This window comes from Ranitomeya variabilis, chromosome 1, assembly GCF_051348905.1.
Source record: "Ranitomeya variabilis isolate aRanVar5 chromosome 1, aRanVar5.hap1, whole genome shotgun sequence".
Classification (NCBI taxonomy): Eukaryota; Metazoa; Chordata; class Amphibia; order Anura; family Dendrobatidae; genus Ranitomeya; species Ranitomeya variabilis.
The window spans coordinates 228332096-228345491 of record NC_135232.1 but is presented as its reverse complement, the minus strand read 5'-3'; the positions used below and the strand labels follow the sequence as shown (position 1 = coordinate 228345491).

Below are 13396 nucleotides of genomic sequence, written 5' to 3'. Positions count from 1 at the left end.
TTCGGCACAAAAGAAGTGACATGCTGCGGAAAAAAAAAAGCTGCGTTTCGGTGCGGCTTTTTCCACAGCATGTGCACAACAATTCTGCGGCTCCCATAGACTTACAATGGTTGTGCACTACACTGCGGATTTGATGCAATTCTGTTTGGCAAAAAACACTGCAGATCTGCAATTAAATCCGCAACGTGTGCACACAGCCTTAGCATTTAGTGAACCTAGCAAAAAAGCCAAGTAAAAAACAAATGTGGGATTGCACTTTTTTTGCAATTTCATCGCACTTTGAATTTTTTTCACATTTTCTGTTACACGACATGCTAAAACCAATGGTGTCTTTCAAAAGTACAACTTGTCCCGCAAAAGACAAACCCTCACATGGCCATATTGATGGAAAAATTATGGCTCTGGAAAGAAGGGGAGCGATAAACGAAAAAAGCTCCAGGGGTGAAGGGGTTTAAAAACATGGATATGGACATATCTATGGAAATAGAGATAGATATATCTCTGTATGTATCTATCTATCCATCCCATATCTATAGATATAGATAGATATATCTCTGTATGTATCTATCTATCTATCCATCCCATATCTATCTATCTATCTATCTATCTATCTATCTATCCATCCCATATCTATCTATCTATCTATCTGTGTGTAATGGAGTGTGGGTTGGACAAATGTAAAAGAGGAGGTTGGACTGAAATGACATCACAAATCTTTTTGAAGATAGAGGAGGGAGGGGTTTGGGTGTGTTTTGGAGTGGGTGTGGTAGGTTCGGGCTTAGATGCCAGTGCAATGCATCATGGAACTTGTAGTATTAGAGCACAATAAGTCAGGAGAAAGGAAGTTGTCGATTACCCTCATGAGAGCTGGAGCCAGCACTGAAGATGTGCTGCTACAGCATGATAAATGGTAATATTGCTAAAATAAACACAGTGGATGTTTTCAGTGGCACATAACCGCAAGATTTATGAAAAAAAAAAGTTATTGTAGTAGACAGTGGTAGTGGATTTAGTCTCTGAGCTCAGTTTGTTTTTATTTGTAAATGTTAATTTATTACACCATGCCCCTTGTTTGTTTTTTCTTTTTTTTTGCTGTTTGTATGTCCATATATTTGTGTTTCTTCGGAAACTTTGTTATACCATGCCTGAGGAAAGGACCTAAGAAGTCCCGAAAGCTTGTGTTGTAACATCATTTATTTTATTTTTGTTAGCCATTAAAAAGAATCATAACTACAAGATTATCTTGTTTTCACACAGAGCATTATTTTTCAACTGGCTAACACAGTACCAACCCCCTTTTTTCCTTTATACTACTCTTCTAATATGTATCAGCTTGTGTGCAAATTACAGATAAACCTACAGGAAGATTTTTTAATATACTTCAATATTATAAGAATCTTCTAGATTCTAAGCTTGCGAGCATGACTCTCACTCCTCCTGTAACTGTTGGACTATGTTTTAGTTTATAATGTCTTTATTCCCTGTACATGTTCCCATCTAATTGTAAATTGCTGTGGAATATGTTGGTGCTATACAATCATTATTATAGGATTACATTTGTTACACCATAAACCCTTAACTATTGCTAAACTAATGAACTTCACATAAAATTACAGTACAGTACAAACTTACCGCATGAAGGTCTTGAATTCTTGTGTTTAGCCCAGACATGATTTCCTGACGTTCTTCAGAAGAGTTTGGGTATGGATACATATGGCAATGGTAACTGAAAACACAAAATAAAAGCAAAACAAAATGTATATCCGAGTTTAAAAGCAAATGTGCTTACCATCTGATGGACGAGTCTTGTTTTGAGAGCTCTTAATGTTCATTGTTTTGAGAGCTCTTAAGGTACAATCAAAAATTAAAAGTAATAAAATTGAAATACTACTTTTTTTTAATAAACCACATCACTAAAAGTAAATGATATATCGCAAATACATTAAAACAATCTTTCCTATTAACATGTTTATTAATAAGAGAAACAACCGTAACAGATGCTGTTTTGTATTGGATTTTTACTCACCATTCACAGATCATCTTAACTTTTTGTCCTATTTTGTCTCCCCAATACGAAATCAAAAACACAAACCACTTAGTTGGTTCTTCCTATAAATTGAAAAAAGACAACTGATGAGTTACAGGACCCTTACTTGGATAATGATGGCGTATCCTTAGGATAGGTCACCAACATCAGATCAGATGGGGTCCCACTCCCACCTATCAGCTTTTTACATCCGGACAACGATGGAATTGCAAATAGTGTACGGAGCAGAACAGATCAAAACCATAAACTGTGTAGCGGTGGTTCTTAGGTGCTGCCGCTCAGATCCCATTGTGATGAATAGGATAGGTCAGCAATATGTTAGAATGATAGGTCTTCAGTAAGTCACTAGTGGACTACCCCGTTATGTTGAAATGTGTTCTGATTTTTGGTGATCTTTACGAACAGCATAAAAATGTTCCTAGCCACAAAACAAGTCACTTACAAACCGATATACAAATTTGTGTTTCCATTTTTCCTGATTGGAGATTTGACTTCCACAACAATGTCACCTAACCACACCAAATCTATATTTCAAGCACAGGGTTTGGGGTCAATAGCAAATGTATGGGTCTGTAGACAGGTCTGTGATAGGATTGTGCAGACCCATATTACTATTGAGCTCGTACACTGCTCTGTGCATGCAGCTCATGCACCAGTTGAAAACCAGAGTGTTGCGAGCCACATCCGCTCTGAGAGAGGGTCGCGTGCCACACCCAGTTCTGAGAGAGGGTCAGTGAGTCACATCCAGCTCTGAGAGAGGGTGGGGAGCCACATCCAGCACTGAGAGGGGTTCGCGAGCAACATCCAGTTCTGAGAGAGGGTGACGAGCCATGTTCAGCTTTGAGAGAGGGTCACGACCCACATCCAGCTCCCACACTCTCACAAATTAGTGGCAACCAAAGCCCCCATTATGGGTATAATGACAGCCAAACCTTTTCCACAGAAGCAGTACACCAAGATCCAAGGGTCCCCACAATCTCTCCCTTCAATATTCTCCCATCAGGCACTCCCACCACACTGTCGTATCCAGCTTTAAGCACCTCCTCTGACCGGTAGTATCATCCTGTCTCCAGCACACATCCTTAAATTATCTCTAAACCTCTAAGACCAGTATATGTGTATCCAGATGTGATTTTCTGTGCCGGACTACTCACAAAATTCACCATTTTGAGATACGCTCTTCAAAGCCCTTTGCTAGACCTGGAGCTAATGCTAATGCTAGAAGACAACCACGAGCCACAATTCATAAGATCGCGAGCCACATGTGGCTCCCGAGCTACAGGTTGGGGATCCCTGCTTTAACCCCTTAGTGACAGAGCCAATTTGCTGCTTAATGACCAAGCCAATTTTTACAATTCTGACCACTGTCACTTTATGTGGTTATAACTCTGGAACGCTTCAATGGATCCCACTGATTCTGAGACTGGTATTTCATGACATATTGTTAGCGGTAAGATTTCGTCGATATGACTTGCGTTTATTTATAAAAAAAAAAAAAAGTAACACCATTCTAAAAACTGTACCCCTCAATGTGCTCAAAACCACATTCAAGAAGTATATTAACCCTTTGCGTGCTTCACAGGAACTGAAGCAATGTGGAAGGAAAAAAATGAACATTTAACTTTTTTTTCAAACATTTTACTTCAGAACCATTTTTTTTTTTTTACTTACACAAGTGTAAAAAAACAAAATGAACCACAAAAGTTGTTGTGCAATTTCTCCTGAATATGCCGATACCCATTATGTGGGGGTAAACCACTGTTTGGAGCACGGCAGAGCTCGTAAGGGAAGGAGCGCCGTTTCACTTTTTCAACGCAGGATTGGCTGGAATTGAGATAGGACACCACGTCGCGTTTGAGAACCCCTGATGTGCCTAAACAGTGAAAAAAACCCACAAGTGACACCATTTTAGAAAACAGACCCCCCAAGGAACTTCTCTAGATGTGTGCTGAGCACTTTGAACCCCCAAGTGCTTCACAGAAGTTTATAACGTAGAGCAGTAAAAATAAAAACTTTTTCCACAAAAATGATGTTTTTGGACCCAAATTTTATTTTCCCAAGGGTAACAGGAGAAATTAGTCCCCCAAAGATGTTGTGCAATTTGTTCTGAGTATGCTGATTGCTGATACCGAGGGGGTAAACCACTGTTTGGGTGCATGGCAGGGCTCAGAAGGGAGGGAGAACCGTTTGACTTTTTGAACGCAAAATAGGCTGGAATCAATGGTGGCGCCATGTCACGCTTGGAGACCCCCTGATGTACCTAAACAGTGGTTACACCCAAATTCTAACCCTAACCCCAAACCTAACCATAAATCTAACCACAATCCTAATCCCCAACACCCCTAGCCCTAAACACCCCCCTAAACACACTCCTAGCTCTAAACACACCCCTAGCCCAACTCACTTTAGCCTAACTCACTTTAGCCCAACCCTAATGGAAAAATGGCAATAAATATATATTTTTTATGTTATTACTTTTCCCTAACTAAGGCTAGTTTCACACTAGCGTTTGGCATGGCTGCGGACTTCCTCCGTGAAGCCCCGCCCACTGCTGCGCCTCTTCATTCAGCTCCGCCTACGGCTGCATGCGTCCTGCATACCCTACATTAACAAGGGGGTGATAAAGAGGAGTTTTATTTACTATTTTTTTTAAATTTGATCACTGTGATAGGGTCTATCACAGTGTCTATCACAGTGATCAACATGAACCAATAGGAAAAATTTCCTATTGTTGCCAGGTGCTGGCCGGCAGATTTCGCATGCCATTTTCTCTCGGAAAAAGACGCTGGTGGTCCGGGGAACTATATGGGGGATGCCTGGACACCAGAGGTACCGGGGGGTGGGGACGAGTTGTTCCAGGGGACCCTATTTCTCTTTCCTCTGATGTGCGATCACATCAGAGAGAGAAATGATATGGAAAATCTGACACTTTTGCGGATGTCGTTAAACCATTAATAACAGCGATCGCAACACCGGGGGTTGGTAAAAACAGACCCGAATCATGCTCTCTGGGGTCTCAGCTACCCCCGGTAGCTGAGACCCCGGAGAAATTCTGATGCTGGGGGGAGCTATACACAAACCTCAGCACCGTTAAAAAGCGGTGCTGTGGTTTAAGTGCCCTTAACTGCTGCCATTAAAAGGCGTATCGGCGGTCATTAAGGGGTTAATGTTGGCCAACATACATATTTCTTAAGTTTTTGAAGATAACTCCATCAAAGTGCAAGTCTAATAATGCTTAAATCAAAGTTCATCAAAATAAAATACGCGAATTGTATCCAGAGTTGTGGTTTGGTGGGGAATATTAAAAATTATATATATACATTGGGAGTGCTGATTAGTTTTTTGTTTTTTTTTCTCTGTTTGTATGGATGTGGCAGCATCCAGACTTATCTTGCACTCCTCCCATTGACCTTGCAGGTGGCGGTAATCAACTCTACCTGCCCATAAATTGTAGGCTTAGCCCAAAGTGATATGTTTTGTCCAGAGTTGTAGGCTGGTGGCCCAAGAGTGGCATGTACAGTAGAGTAGGACCCATCAGGGGGAGATCGCCTTGCCGTGGTTGATGGGCACACATGAATTGGCCAATTTATGCGCTGAGAATCTCCATTTAACTAAGTTTTATGAAAAAAAAATGTTGAAAAAAATTTTTATGAAAAAATATTTTTGAGAAATGTATATTTGTCTGTGTTTTCACATGGCCGATTCATGTACATGTGCTGCTGTGATTTTTTTATCTATATGTTGCAGTTTGCAGCGTGCACGTGTTCACATTGGGAGTGCTGATTGGTTATATGGATATATATATATATATATATATATATATATATATATATATATATATATATATATATATACACACACACACTCACCGGCCACTTTATTAGGTACACCATGCTAGTAACGGGTTGGACCCCCTTTTTGCCTTCAGAACTGCCTCAATTCTTCGTGGCATAGATTCAACAAGGTGCTGGAAGCATTCCTCAGAGATTTTGGTCCATATTGACATGATGGCATCACACAGTTGCCGCAGATTTGTCGGCTGCACATCCCAAAGATGCTCCATACAAGGCAGGATGGATCCATGCTTTCATGTTGTTTACGCCAAATTCTGACCCTACCATCCGAATGTCGCAGCAGAAATCGAGACTCATCAGACCAAGCAACGTTTTTCCAATCTTCTACTGTCCAATTTCGATGAGCTTGTACAAATTGTAGCCTCAGTTTCCTGTTCTTAGCTGAAAGGAGTGGTACCCGGTGTGGTCTTCTGCTGCTGTAGCCCATCTGCCTCAAAGTTCGACGCACTATGCGTTCAGAGATGCTCTTAGGCCTACCTTGGTTGTAACGGGTGGCGATTTGAGTCACTGTTGCCTTTCTATCAGCTCGAACCAGTCTGCCCATTCTCCTCTGACCTCTGGCATCAACAAGGCATTTCCGCCCACAGAACTGCCGCTCACTGGATTTTTTTTCTTTTTCGGACCATTCTCTGTAAACCCTAGAGATGGTTGTGCGTGAAAATCCCAGTAGATCAGCAGTTTCTGAAATACTCAGACCAGCCCTTCTGGCACCAACAACCATGCCACGTTCAAAGGCACTCAAATCACCTTTCTTCCCCATACTGATGCTCGGTTTGAACTGCAGGAGATTGTCTTGACCATGTCTACATGCCTAAATGCACTGATTAGAAATTAAGTGTTAACAAGAAGTTGGACAGGTGTACCTAATAAAGTGGCCGGTGAGTGTATGTATATATATATAATATATATATATATATATATATATATATATATATATATATATATATATATATATATATATATATATATTTTTTTTTTTTAACAACATATGAATTCGGGAATGAACATTCACCAAATCCAAAATTATTTAATAAAATGGCAAAACACCAACTCACTGTCTCCGAGTCTATCAGATACTCGTCCAACTCCTGATACGTCAGGATGGTGTAGCCTTTACAAGATCGCCAAAGCATTTTCTCAAACGATTGTAACTTTGCATATTGAACCAAACCAGAAATAAAGCTGCAGACAGAAAATAAATTAATACATCTCTTGTGGGAAGAAAGTAAGGTTGTACAGATCTCAAAACAAGAATCAACTGCACATTACATTTTTAAAACCAAAGAAAGGAAAATAATGATACAGAAGCTCAGTTTTTAGAAGGCATAGGCCTTTTTTTTCCGAGGGTGGGAGGGGAATTTGTGTGAGAGATACTTGTTTTTTTCCCATGTAATGCCATGGTAGAATTCCTATTCTGGAACTCACTGGGCATTACCACTGAACTGTTCACACTGATTGAACATGGCTTGGCTTGGGGTTGAAAGGTTGTTTTTCGCTCATCCAAGAAAATCAGGGCTGGATTATCCTAATCACGCTGTGATCCCATAGATGCTACTACGCAGATGCCGCCGGCGCCATCTTAGTGAAGGCAATTTTTGTTTTCGCTAGCAAGATGGCGCTTGCGCAGTAGCATCTATCAGATCGCCGATACATGCTACTGCGCAGGCTGCGCCATTTTGAGACTTTTTTTTTTTAATTTATTTACCGTATTTTTCGGTTTATAAAACGCACTTTTTTCCCCAAAAATTTGATGACGAGATCTCCATCTGCGCATGTGCCGCCCCCGGCAGCCATTTTCCCCAGATTCCACCGCATAATAAACCATGGAACTGAGGGGGCTCTGGGCTTTCACAAAATGTTGGCAGTTCTCCCGCAGCACTGAACACCCGCAGCAGTGCACCGCACATCCGAACACCCCCTCATCCCAGCCTAGCCTCATCCAGCAGCAACCCTGGGACCCCGCTTCACCGCAGCCACCACGCCCAGTAAGCAATAAGACACATGGATTATAAAAAGCACCACCATTTTATTAAATACGTTTTTTCCTATTTTTCTCCTCAAAATATGGGGTGCGTTTTATAATCCGATGCATCTTATAATCCGCAATATAAGGTATACAAGCAAATAAAATAATTAAATGCACATTACACATGTGATCATGCTGTAGCGCAGGCGCTGACACCTGCTTGCTGAAGATAATTTTTTTTAATTCTGAATATATATAACATTCAGCATGTAAAATAGGCGGCACATCACAGAGGGATCAGTGACCTGTCATAAGCCATTAGTATGAATAGCTAAGCAGAGCACCACATGAAAACCCCCTCTCTCACCCACAGGCCTCCCCGAAGCACAAGCATATCATTAACTAAAATTAAAATTATACAACAACCACAAGACAGATTTCATCAATCAAGATATCATGTTAATCAGTGTAACGGCGCCGACCTGACACTGTGTGTAGGTTACTCAGCACATTCCTGCTGACAAGTTCCCTTTAAACCATTTTTTATATGTTAAAGCATGCACTGACCCTAAGCATTATATTACAAAAATAAAAAAATAAAAATCAGCTTACCCCAATTTTGCCCCCAGTCTTTGCATACAAGTATAGTCCATTATGGGTTCCTTTTCTAACGTAGGGAATTCTTCATATCTGGTAGGAGTCGATGTTTCACTCTATAAGGAAGGCAAACTTTTTTTTTTTTTTTTTTAATACATGATCATTCATATTTATTTGATGATAATGAACACAAGAAATGTATATTTCACTTCCTGCACTTAAGCTCAAGAAAACAAAAAGCAGATTCAGCTGAAAGCAGAAATAAATTATGCAAGTTTATAAGTGAAGAGGGACTGACAAGCCATATTTAATGTCCCATTAAATGAGCATTTGCTCTAAGCTTTCACCAACAATAACAGATGGCAGAGATGCCAGAAAGGATCAGAACATTGTTTTAAGTGATTCAGGAGCTCCGACTGCTGGGCCCCCAAATGTCAAAAGAAGGTACCTATGCCTGGTCTGAATTCTTGGCAAAGTGGCCAAACATGCTCAGCCAATTTTCATTACAATATTTTTTATCGGAGCCCAAATCTCCCATACATTAATGGAGAGAGAAAGAAATCTGAAGGTCATGTAATATCAAGACGCTATGCTTCAAGTCATCAGTCAGCAATAGAAAGGTTCTTATTCAATAACATGCCCAATTACCAGGACAGTGGTCCACAGTGTTAGAATTACAATCAAAAGAGCCATATCCATGTAGAATCAGGGCACTTTCCGAACAGTAGTCAGGAGTAGGTTATTTTTTACCTCCATTGATCTCTGTACAAAGCCCTTTGTCACCCTCAGCATGTGTGTATACTCCGTCAGCTCCACCAAGTTTTTCTGTAACTTCTCCTTGTTCTTATTCACTTCCTTCAGCTCAGATTCAAGCTTCTTTAATTGTTCCTACAGAACAGAAATAACACAGAAACCCTCTGTCAGTCACCAATTATTTTTATATCTCACAGAAATATAAAGATGGAGAAAATTGGATAAACAGCAGCTTATTAAAAACACGATGCATGGAAATTACCCCCTTAGTGACGGAGCCAGTTTGCAGCTTAATGACCGGGCCAATTTTTACAATTTTGACCACTGTCACTTTATGAGGTTATAACTCTGGACTGCTTCAATGGATCCCATTGATTCTGAGACTGGTTTTTCATGACATATTGTACTTAATGTTAGTGGTAAAATTTCTTCCATATTGTTTGCGTTTATTTATGAAAAAAAACCCAGAAATATGGTGAAAATTTTTAACATTTTGCAATTTTTAGAATCTGAATTTTTCTGCCCTTAATTCAGAGAGACATGTCACAAAATAGTTACATAGTTACATAGTTATTAAGGTTGAAGGAAGACTGTAAGTCCATCTAGTTCAACCCATAGCCTAACCTAACATGCCCTAACATGTTGATCAAGAGGAAGGCAAAAAAAACCCATGTGGCAAAGAGTAACTCCACCATGGGGAAAAAAATTCCTTCCCGACTCCACATACGGCAATCAGACTAGTTCCCTGGATCAACGCCCTATCAAGGAATCTAGTGTATATACCCTGTAACATTATACTTTTCCAGAAAGGTATCCAGTCCCCTCTTAAATTTAATTAATGAATCACTCATTACAACATCATACGGCAGAGAGTTCCATAGTCTCACTGCTCTTACTGTAAAGAATCCGGGTCTGTTATTATGCTTAAACCTTCTTTCCTCCAGACGTAGAGGATGCCCCCTTGTCCCTGTCTCAAGTCTATGATTAAAAAGATCATCAGAAAGGTCTTTGTACTGTCCCCTCATATATTTATACATTAAAATAAGATCACCCCTTAGTCTTCGTTTTTCCAAACTAAATAGCCCCAAGTGTAATAACCTATCTTGGTATTGCAGACCCCCCAGTCCTCTAATAACCTTGGTCGCGCTTCTCTGCACCCGCTCCAGTTCAGCTGTGTCTTTCTTATACACCGGAGACCAGAACTGTGCACAGTATTCTAAGTGTGGTCGAACTAGTGACTTGTATAGAGGTAAAATTATGTTCTCCTCATGAGCATCTATGCCTCTTTTAATACATCCCATTATTTTATTTGCCTTTGTAGCAGCTGCCTGACACTGGCCACTGAATATGAGTTTGTCATCCACCCATATACCCAGGTCTTTTTCATTGACGGTTTTGCCCAGAGTTTTAGAATTAAGCACATAGTTATACATCTTATTACTTCTACCCAAGTGCATGACCTTACATTTATCCCCATTAAAGCTCATTTGCCATTTATCAGCCCAAGCTTCTAGTTTACATAAATCATCCTGTAATATAAAATTGTCCTCCCCTGTATTGATTGCCCTGCAGAGTTTAGTGTCATCTGCAAATATTGAAATTCTACTCTGAATGCCCCCTACAAGGTCATTAATAAATATGTTAAAAAGAAGAGGGCCCAATACTGACCCCTGTGGTACCCCACTGCTAACTGCAACCCAGTCCGAGTGTGCTCCATTAATAACCACCCTTTGTTTCCTATCCCTGAGCCAGCTCTCAACCCACTTACACATATTTTCCCCTATCCCCATTACTCTCATTTTATGTAACAACCTTTTGTGTGGCACCGTATCAAAAGCTTTGGAAAAGTCCATATACACTACGTCCACTGGGTTCCCTTGGTCCAGTCCGGAACTTACCTCTTCATAGAAGCTGATCAAATTAGTCTGACATGAACGGTCCCTAGTAAACCCGTGCTGATACTGGGTCATAAGGTTATTCCTCTTCAGATACTCCAGTATAGTATCCCTTAGAATGCCCTCCAGGATTTTACCCACAGTAGAGGTTAAGCTTACTGGCCTATAATTACCGAGTTCAGTTTTTGCCCCTTTTTTGAATATTGGCACCACATTTGCTATACGCCAGTCCTGTGGTACAGACCCTGTTATTATGGAGTCTTTAAAGATTAAAAATAATGGTCTATCAATGACTGTACTTAGTTCCTGCAGTACTCGGGGGTGTATCCCATCCGGGCCCGGAGATTTGTCAATTTTAGTTATTTTTAGACGCCGCTGTACTTCCTGCTGGGTTGAGCAGGTGACATTTAATGGGGAATTTTTATCACTAGTCATTTTGTCTGCCATGGGATTTTCTTTTGTAAATACTGATGAAAAAAAGTCATTTAGCATATTGGCTTTTTCCTCATCCTCATCCACCATTTCCCCCAGATTATTTTTAAGGGGGCCAACACTGTCATTTTTTAGTTTCTTACTATTTATATAGTTAAAGAATATTTTGGGATTATTTTTACTCTCTCTGGCAATGAGTCTCTCTGTCTCAATCTTTGCTGCCTTGATTTGCTTTTTACAGAATTTATTTAATTTTCTGTATTTATGCCTCCTCACTACCTACTTCCTTTAATTCTCTAAATGCTTTCTTTTTGTCCCTTATTGCGCCCCTTACAGCTCTATTTAGCCATATTGGTTTCCTCCTATTTCTAGTATGTTTATTCCCATACGGTATATACTGTGCACAGGTCCTATCCAGGATGCTAATAAACATCTCCCATTTTCTTTGTGTATTTTTGTGTCTCAGGATATCGTCCCAGTTAATTGCACCAAGATCCTCTCTCATCCGTTGGAAATTTGCCCTCCTGAAGTTTAGTGTCCTTGTCACCCCCCAAAATAACATTTCCCACGTGTCTACTTTACATCAGCACAATTTTGGAAACAAATTTTTTTTTGTTAGGAAGTTATAAGGGTTAAAAGTTGACCAGTGATTTCTCATTTTTACAACAAAATTTACAAAACCATTTTTTTAGGCACCATCTCACATTTAAAGTCACCTTGAGGGGTGTGCAAGCACTTTACGTGCTTCACAGGAACTTAAGTAATGTGGAAGGAAAAGATTAACATTTACATTTTTTTTTTCAAACATTTTCACTTCAGAACCAATTTTTTTTAATTTTCTCAAGTGTAAAAAGAGAAAATGAACCACAAACGTTTTTGTGCAATTTCTCCTGAATACACATACCCCATATGTGGGGGTTAAACCACTGTTTGGGCGCACGACAGAGCTCGAAAGGGAAGGAGCGCCGTTTGACATTTTCAATGCAGAACTGGCTGGAATTGAGATCGGACGCCGTGTCGCTTTTGGGGAGCCTCTGATGTGCCTAAACAGTGGAAACCCCCCACAAGTGACACCATTTTGGAAACTAGACCCATTAAGGAACTTATCTAGATTTGTGGTGAGCACTTTGAACCCCCATATGCTTCACAGAAGTTAATAATGCAGAGCCGTGAAAATAAAAAATCACTGAACATGATGCTCTATGTGGACTCACGAATATTTGCCTACTATAACCTGAACTGTTACATGTTGAGAACCTTGATACAGAACTTCTTGGTTGACGGTGCAATGCTGCTGAGAATACATTATGCTGACTGTTTTATTTTACTTATTTTACTTGTTTTGTCATTGAAAGTATGATTTTATCATTGATATTGTGGATGATGATTTGATGGATTACTCTGTTTGTTACACTGCAATGTCACATGCCTGTTATATTATTTTGTGGAATCTTTCAATAAAAAGTTTAAAAAAATAAATAAAAAATATTTTTTTTCCACAAAAATTATCTTTTGGCCCCCCCAAATTTTTACTTTCACAAGGGTAACAGAAGAAATTGGACCATGAAAGTTGTTATGCAATTTGTCCTGAGTACGCTGATACCCCATATGTGGGGGGTGACCACTTTTTGGGCGCATGGCAGAGGTCGGAAGGGAAGGAGAGCCCTTTTGGAATGCAGACTTTGATAGAATGGTCTGCGGGGGTCATGTTGCGTTTGGAGAGCCCCTGATGTGCCTAAACAGTAGAAATCTCCCACAAGTGACCGTATTTTGGAAACCAGATCCCCCAAGGAACTTATCTAGATATGTGGTGAGCAATTTGAACGCCCAAGTGCTTCACAGAAGTTTCTAA

General features: G+C 40.1%; 1 protein-coding gene across 2 annotated transcripts in view; it reads right to left on the bottom strand.

Annotated features, from left to right (window-relative positions):
* ATP6V0A2 (ATPase H+ transporting V0 subunit a2) overlaps positions 1-13396 on the bottom strand; it is a 178277-nt gene that overhangs the window by 119372 nt on the left and 45509 nt on the right. For both annotated transcript variants that reach the window (XM_077293224.1, XM_077293223.1), the window contains exons 4-8: positions 9215-9352; positions 8480-8580; positions 6957-7083; positions 2027-2109; positions 1633-1726 (exon numbers count right to left, since the gene is read on the bottom strand). In XM_077293224.1, coding sequence (XP_077149339.1) covers positions 1633-1726; positions 2027-2109; positions 6957-7083; positions 8480-8580; positions 9215-9352 — 543 coding nt within the window. The remainder of the gene's footprint in view (positions 1-1632; positions 1727-2026; positions 2110-6956; positions 7084-8479; positions 8581-9214; positions 9353-13396) is intronic.